This window comes from Anarhichas minor, unplaced genomic scaffold (assembly GCF_050575085.1).
Source record: "Anarhichas minor isolate MPS153535 unplaced genomic scaffold, ASM5057508v1 ptg000024l, whole genome shotgun sequence".
Classification (NCBI taxonomy): domain Eukaryota; kingdom Metazoa; phylum Chordata; class Actinopteri; order Perciformes; family Anarhichadidae; genus Anarhichas; species Anarhichas minor.
In genome coordinates, this window is record NW_027466470.1 from 1,454,949 (window position 1) to 1,462,422 (window position 7,474).

At 44.5% G+C, this 7,474-nt stretch overlaps 1 protein-coding gene across 1 annotated transcript; it reads right to left on the bottom strand.

Moving 5' to 3' along the window:
• Positions 1-3,001: 3,001 nt before the first annotated feature.
• On the bottom strand, positions 3,002-7,443 carry znf622 (zinc finger protein 622). The gene is made up of 7 exons (XM_076098570.1): positions 7,312-7,443; positions 5,972-6,539; positions 5,042-5,341; positions 4,577-4,739; positions 4,292-4,407; positions 4,024-4,167; positions 3,002-3,568 (listed from the first exon to the last, which is right to left on the bottom strand). The coding sequence occupies exons 2-7, from the start codon at positions 6,531-6,533 to the stop codon at positions 3,441-3,443; spliced, it is 1,413 nt and encodes a 470-aa protein (XP_075954685.1). The 5' UTR covers positions 6,534-6,539; positions 7,312-7,443; the 3' UTR covers positions 3,002-3,440.
• Between the last annotated feature and the right edge of the window lie 31 nt (positions 7,444-7,474).

The window sequence follows — 7,474 nt, forward strand, 5'->3', positions numbered from 1 at the left end:
TCTGAAGACATACTTGATATGACAACTGTGTTTTATTATATTGTAATATCTATATTAAAGTAATTATGTTTACACAGCAGCCTCCACTAGAAGCCCAGGAGGAGTTAGTTTGTGACAATTAATAAAACCCGATTTCTGCTACATTATGACGTCACAAACCATTTAAGCTAAAGAGGCTTAAATAAAGTGCTGCTAACCCATAAACATATCTACTGTCAGACTAGAAAAAGACTAAAACATCTTAATTATTGCCGTGACCTCGTATCTCATCAACCCGATAATAAAGTTTGAGGATTCTTCTTCGTCGGTGAATCATTTGTCAGAGGAAACTGATTTCCCAAGAAGAATCTTCTCTCTCTGTCTTTTTCTTTTGAGGATGTCTATCGCTTTCCGGGGAGCGGGCCAGTAATGGACTCTAATGCAACAAAGGAAATGATCCACTCATGTCCAATCACTACCTACGAGGCACCGATCAATACCAGGTCCCCGGGGGCCCCGGAGGGAGACCGGGCATCGTGCTGAGAGCAGGCAGGGCCGGGCCAACGGCCTCCGTTTGGTTTGGGAGGCTGAGATGGACCGACTCAGAGTTCACTGTCGGACTCTTCTGTCTGATAGCGTGGCGTCTCTCCACCTAATATTTATTAAGGACTTCAGGTTGTGCTCTTCTTATACAGGAAACACATCAAACCAACCGTTAACACAACCAAAGGAGGTTTATCTGAGAAGACGACGTTTGGAGAGTCCCCCTGTATCACGGCTTTATAAATGAACTACTAACGTTATTAATGGTTAATAAATAGTTCACTAATGCTTTATACAGCAGTTAAAAGCCATTCATAGCAACGTTCGTGTTGCCAAGCTGTGAAAAAAGACCTTTCACTGTCTTCAGTTGGATTCATCAATAATAAATCAGCAAAAGGTTGCATGTCTCTATATATTTAATAAGCCAAGAAGTCCAGTTATACATGTTTGTAAGATACTAAAAGAGCTGCAATGTGACAGCTAAACGCTAATGTCAGAATGCTAACGAGCTCAACATAAGAACGTTAACTGATATTAAGCAGGTTTCATGTTTAACACGTTTATTTGGTCTATAACTGAAGTATTTGACTCGATGATGCAGTAGAGGAAGACGAGGGGATCAAAACATCCGCAGAATTCATCCTCAGGAAAATGAACGTCTTTACTAAATGTCATGTCAATCCATCCAATAGTTGAGATATCTCAGTCTGAAACGGCCTCGGACATGCTGAACATATTTTCTTCAAGATTTCTTTGGACCAACTCCAGGAAGCAGAGAAGAGGGAGCCAATCAGGACAGAGTAGAGCTGTGATCCAATACTCTCACTGTCCAATCAGGACAGTTTACAGCAGCAGAGACTAAATAAAAACATAACTCCTCCCAGCTGCTTCCATAAAAGAAAGCTGCTGCTAATTTGCCAATTAAGCACCATCTTCATGTTAATTCAGTTCACGTACTTTACCTTTTTATCTTAACTTATTGTCAGATTATCATGAAGAGCTGGAGTAGATTTGAAGGCAACATTTTAAATAGTGAACGTGAGAAAATGCAGTAAATCAACAGCTGGTCTTAAATGTTCATTCTCGGCCTTCAGGAGCTCATCACTCTGGTTCCTCCCATGGTTCCAGCGCTAATGCCTCTCAGCCCGACTCGTCCTCATCAATTAGTCTCCTTCTCGCCGTCGGCCTGTCTGCAGAGCCCCCCCCCCTCTGTTTTTCCTGTTGACCCTGTCAAACAGTGCGTAGTGTGTGGGCAGAGTGCCATAACCCCCCCCAATGAAACCATCACGCCACAAACACTCTCCCGGCCTGCAAAAGATAAATAAATGAAACAGGAAGTGGAGAGCCATCCCTGCCAGAGATAAAGTGGAGGACCACAAACAAATGGAGTGACTGAGCTCGTTAGCGGGTCGGTGGGTCAGCATCCGGCTCCAGCTCTCCATGACATCATCTGCACGAGTCATCGATGAATCTGACGCACCTGAAGAGAGAAACTACACGGGGCGATGAAGACGAGCACTCGCTTTACTGATAGAATTTAAAGTGATTCCAGAAGTTTTGTTATTCTTGATTTTAGCAGCGATTGTTAAAAACACTTCAGATCACGACAGGATGCTCAAAACCAACGACACCGGACCTTTAAACGGATGCTACTGTAGCATGCTAACACTGCGCTACAGTAACTGTGCAGTGTTGACAAGCTAATGCACTTGTGTTACATCCTAAATTTTAGTATGCTATCACGCTAACTGAAGGGTTAGCATCATGCTAATACTCTGGAGCCAACAAACACGACTAATACTGGACTTTTGAGGGACAGTACCAGTGATGAGACGAGACCGAGTCACGACCAAGACCAGAGGGAGTCCCACACCGTATGACAGTTACGATGGAACATGCAAACCTCAGATCCACATTAAACTCTCTTTTATTACCATGTCAACTATATTAAGTGCACCATGAGAAATGTCTTTGATAAAACAATCAAAGGGCTTTGCAGTAATGATGTTAACTCAAGACAGGTGGTTTAGTGACGTCCCGGCTGTCGTGGTCTTGACTGGTCTCTGTGAGACCTTCACATTGTGGTCTAGTGTTTAACACTGAGCAGATCTCATATTTGACCGTTTCAAAAAAATCCTAAAGTAGCTTCTTTTCTTAGCATGAAACATGTTAAATTGTGTTATATTTAAACTATCGTGGCCACGATATGTCGGCTCTTTAGCGAGACGTTTAATGGTTGAAAGATGAACTCTGGCCGGTGGACATATATATATATAAATATATATTTGGCTTTTCCTTCCTGACATTTTTGACAACCGATGTATCAACACAAGCTGAACTCAGACAATCATAAACCAGTGAAGCTTTACTGGCCGACAGGACGTCTGTTTATCAAGATTAAAATAAAGTTTAGACTTCAGTTCTTTCACCTGAAAACAAAGAGTTAAAACAAGTATCATTTAAAGAAGACTGCCGTGCATCATATAAATATGAACCATTTATTCTGTTGATGTATTACGAGCACATTTAATCACAACGATGTAATCCTGTCAGTTAAAAAAAGAAAAGAAAAGTGTGTTACGTAACTGAAAAACAGTGAAATCACCTTCATATCGATCTTCAGTTTCAGAAATCATGTTTATAAACGTGTTGTTTGCAGTGGAGCACATTCACAGAGACGGAGCTGGAGGTTTGTTTCCTACGAGGAACAAACATAACGGCTCTTCATACGAGAAGAAGAAGCGAGTGAAGATTCACTCCGTCAGACGAACCTCTCACCCACACGGCTGCGTTTCCTTCACACAGCGAACCCACGAAGCAGCTGCACTCAAAGTCTCGTTGGCTGGAAAGATGCAACAAAGACCTTCGACCGGTCCTCGTCCCGTTCGGCCCCCCGCTGGGTTCCCCTCGGTCCCGGTTTAGAACATGACCTGAGCTCTGAAGTGCGTCTGCTTGGTTTTGTTGTTGTTGATCCCCAGCTTCAGCATCCATTTGGACTTCATCATCTGTACGAACTGCATGTCTCTCGGTTTCTGGTAGAAGGCGCCTGAGAGACAGACGGGGGGAGACAGAGAGAGAGAGAGGGAGGGAGAGAGACAGAGACAGACAAACACAGAGACAGACAGAGACATAGAGAGAGAGAGAGAGAGAGAGAGAGAGAGAGAGAGAGAGAGAGAGAGAGAGAATGTTTTGAATGTTCGATAAATATTATCACGACATCGTTTCTCTCTCTAAATAGTAACTTCTGACACTTCCTGCTTAAAACCCTAAAAAGTCAGAAGGATGTTTGTTTAATTAATAAAATAATTGTACTGGTTAACTAATCATCTGTTGTCAGAAGCTGAAGAACAAATCCTTTAATCTGAACACACGTATGTCTCTAGAAACACCACAGCGGAGCCTGCAGAACATCGTTAGTTAATTATTTGGTATTTGACGCGCTGACTGGCAATAAGACAGAAACATAAAGATAATATATTTATAACATAAAGACAGCCGTACCTCCTTCTCCTCCCCAGCCCAGAGCCCTGTACTGCCGGAGGACCCGGCCCACAGCGTTCCTGTTGTGGATCATAACCACCACTCTTTGGGCTCCGAACCGCTGCTTGTAGTACCTCATGAGGGAGCGGTGGCCGATCGTAGCGCCTGAGGAGAGACGAAGGAAGAGAACTCTGTTACAGTATGAACGTATTAATACGTCTTCACACCGAGCCAATGAGAGCAGAGATACAACCTGAAACCTGGTGGTTATGAATAACGTTAAAGTTACCTGAAGGGAGAGTGAGCTCCAGCATCTCGTCATCGTACTCCAGGTTCTTGTCATCAGACAGATCTTCTTCGTCCACCTCAGCTTCTTCTCCGTCCTTCCTGTCCGGGTAGCTGCTCCTGTTGGTCAAAAGAAAATAAATAGAAAGTGTGAATCAGAAGCACAAAGATGGAGCCGTCCTGTTGCCTTTAGCTACTTTAATATCCGTTTATAATATCTGTGTGTAACATCTGGCCACTAAACAAAGCCCCATAGAGCACAGAATATGTATTTAAATGACTTTGTTACCTGAAGTCGTAGAAGTCTGCAAACTCCAGAGCAGCGTCTCCGTCTGTGAACAGCTTGCAGTGACTCTTATCTATCATGTGACTCTGAACGGCTTCTGCCGAGTAGAACGAGCGTCCCTTCTCGTTACACCACAGACACACGTTTCCAGCTCCCACTTTCTCTCCTGAACACAAGAAAGAACAACGACTTCAGCCTCAAGAATGGTCGAGTCTACGGCACAAACAGTCCTGTTGTGAAGGCAGCTGTTATTCTAAAATGTGTCCGATACTGTCTCCGTCTCTCTCTCTCCGTCTCTCTCTCTCAGTACAGCGTGAGACTGACATCACGATCAGAGAGAAGTAAACATTGTAGAACTCTGGTCGTCTCAAACACAATAAAACCCTCACAAGTAAGTTTATTACCAACAAGCAGAACATCAGTCTGTCAGTGATGTCATATGTCAGTGATGTCATACGGCTAACTCACCGAGGTAGCGGACGAGGCCTCCGACGTCGATGAGGAACTCCACGTCGGGGATGAAGAAGCTGTGGACTTTGGTCATGTGGCCGATGTTCTTCACGAGTGACTTGGAGTGGTGGAAGCAGAACAGGCAGTCGGTGACGGGGATGGAACCCGGCAGAGCGGCCGGTTTGGGGCCGGACGCAGCCGCAGAGTCTCCTTCCTCTTGATCCATCGTCTCCTCTTCGTCTTCTTCGTCCTCCTCCTCCTCTTCCTCCCCCAACTCATCATCATCTTCCTCCTCCTCGTTGACGTCCTCCCACTCTTCTGGAAGATTGTTATTGGAACAAGAAGTCACTTTTTAACACAGAACTAATAAAAACGTACGTGTGAAAACAACTCAAACAACTGATTTATTCAAGTCTCTCGCCAAATACTGAATTTTACAAGATTACATTTGAACACATCATATTAAAGTCATAATTTTCCTGTCATCCAATGCTCATTTTTACTGAATAGAGCTTGAACGCATCACAATGCAAATCATGCAACCTCTGCTAACGTTAGCTGTTAGCTCTGTTATTTAAGCCAAGCAGGACTGTGCCGCCTATCGGCTGCTAACAGCTAACGTTAACTAGCTCTCCTCCTGCTGATTTCAACACAGATTTGCTGTTTACGATGTGGCATTATCAGAGAAGGACGCACAAGAGTGTTTAGACACAGCTGTGTAGTGCTCGTTTGCACATGTGCAGTAGCGATCAGGCAGGTCGTCAAATCGGGAAGCGAGACACATGACATCGAGTCGGTGTATGGACCCACTGTATCCAACATTTTAGGCCGTATGGGAGGCGTTTCTGAGAACGTCAAAGGTCTAGAAATTGTGAGAAACTAAGAGAAATATCTTAAAAACAAGCAGACTTCTTTGAAGAAGTACATTGTTTTATTTCTCCTCCTCACCTTCCACGGCGGTGGCTCCCTCTTCTTTCTCTCTCCTCTTGGCCTGCTCCTCCAGCCACATCAACCTCGGGGGTTTCTCCATCTTCTCCGCCTTCTGCCTCGTCGCTCCTTGCTCCTGCTGGGCCGGACTCGGCCTCTGCTGCTCCTTGAGGACCTGCTGCAGGGCCTCGTTCCTGGCGTCGCGATCCGCCTTCTCGTCTCCGAGTCCCTTCTCCAGGTTCTTCTCGTTCATCTTCTCCACTTTCCTCTGGGCGGCGAGCAGGGCCTGCTTCTCGGCCTGCTGGTGTTTGTGGGACTGCATGTGGTTCTGGTGGGCGTTGGCGCTGGAGAACTTCTTGTTGCAGACGGCGCAGCCCTCGGTGGCCGCCGCGTCGCTCAGCTGCTGTTCGTCGGCCGCCCGCTGCGACAGCACGCGCTCCTGAAAGTTCTCGGCGGTGACCGGCGGCATGTCGGCCACCTTGCGCTTCAGATTGTAGCGGTGCCAGTCGGTTTTGTAGTGCGCTCGCTGCACCTCGCCGTCTGCGAAGGCCACTCGGCAGCTGATGCAGGTGTAGGAGGACATTGCAACCTGAAGGTAAGAGAAGAAAGTCAGGTTAAAGATTATTAATATAGCTGCACCATTACAGTGATGAACTTATTAATGCATCAATGATTATAAAACACTTATATGATTCTGAAATAGGAGTATTTTTACTTTTGGTACTTTTATTTGATGCCAGTACTTATTTTATTTGCATTTTAAATGCAGGACTTTTAATTGTGACATCATTTTTCTACACTTAATTATTACTGCTTTTACTTTTTTTAGAGAGACTTTTGAACTGTCTGGTTATTTGGGAGGCTGTAACATAATAACAGGATTTACTGCAGGGCTGTTGTATAACACTCTGAAGTTAAGCTCGGTGTAACGTTACCAAACAAACTGGACACTGAGCAGATAGGACAGACATATTGTCGTAGAACTGTTATTAAATCTAGTGTCTGTTTCTAGGTTAAGTAACATTAACGGGCAGTAACGTTACACTTGTCTAAGATCAGATCTGGATAGTTTGTTAGCTTAGCAGCCTAGCTAAACAGCAGCTAACGTTAGCTGTCAGGTAACAGCTAAAATCACAAAATAAGGTAATAAAGCAGATTGAAAGGGACACGTGACGTCACCAACCGTTACTTACGTAAAGATAAATTAATTAAACATAAACTGTTGAACTACGCCAGTCGCAGGTGTAGCACGCTAACATCGGCTAGCAGCCAACAACTTGGTGTAAACATCCGCTAAAAACAGCTAAAAGCTCAGAGTCATGACGTCAGAGGGAGGTTACAGCATTTTAATGTTTACTTACTTATTCCGTGAACTGTCTCCTCCGAAAAATATATGTTTAAATCTCTTTTTGTTGTTGATGTTGAGTTAGGGCAACACGCCACAGCAGCACACGAGGGTAACTTCCCAGTGAACTTCTCCTTCTTCATGTTTTTTGAAGGTTGGTAACGAGTTTAAGGTGCAAT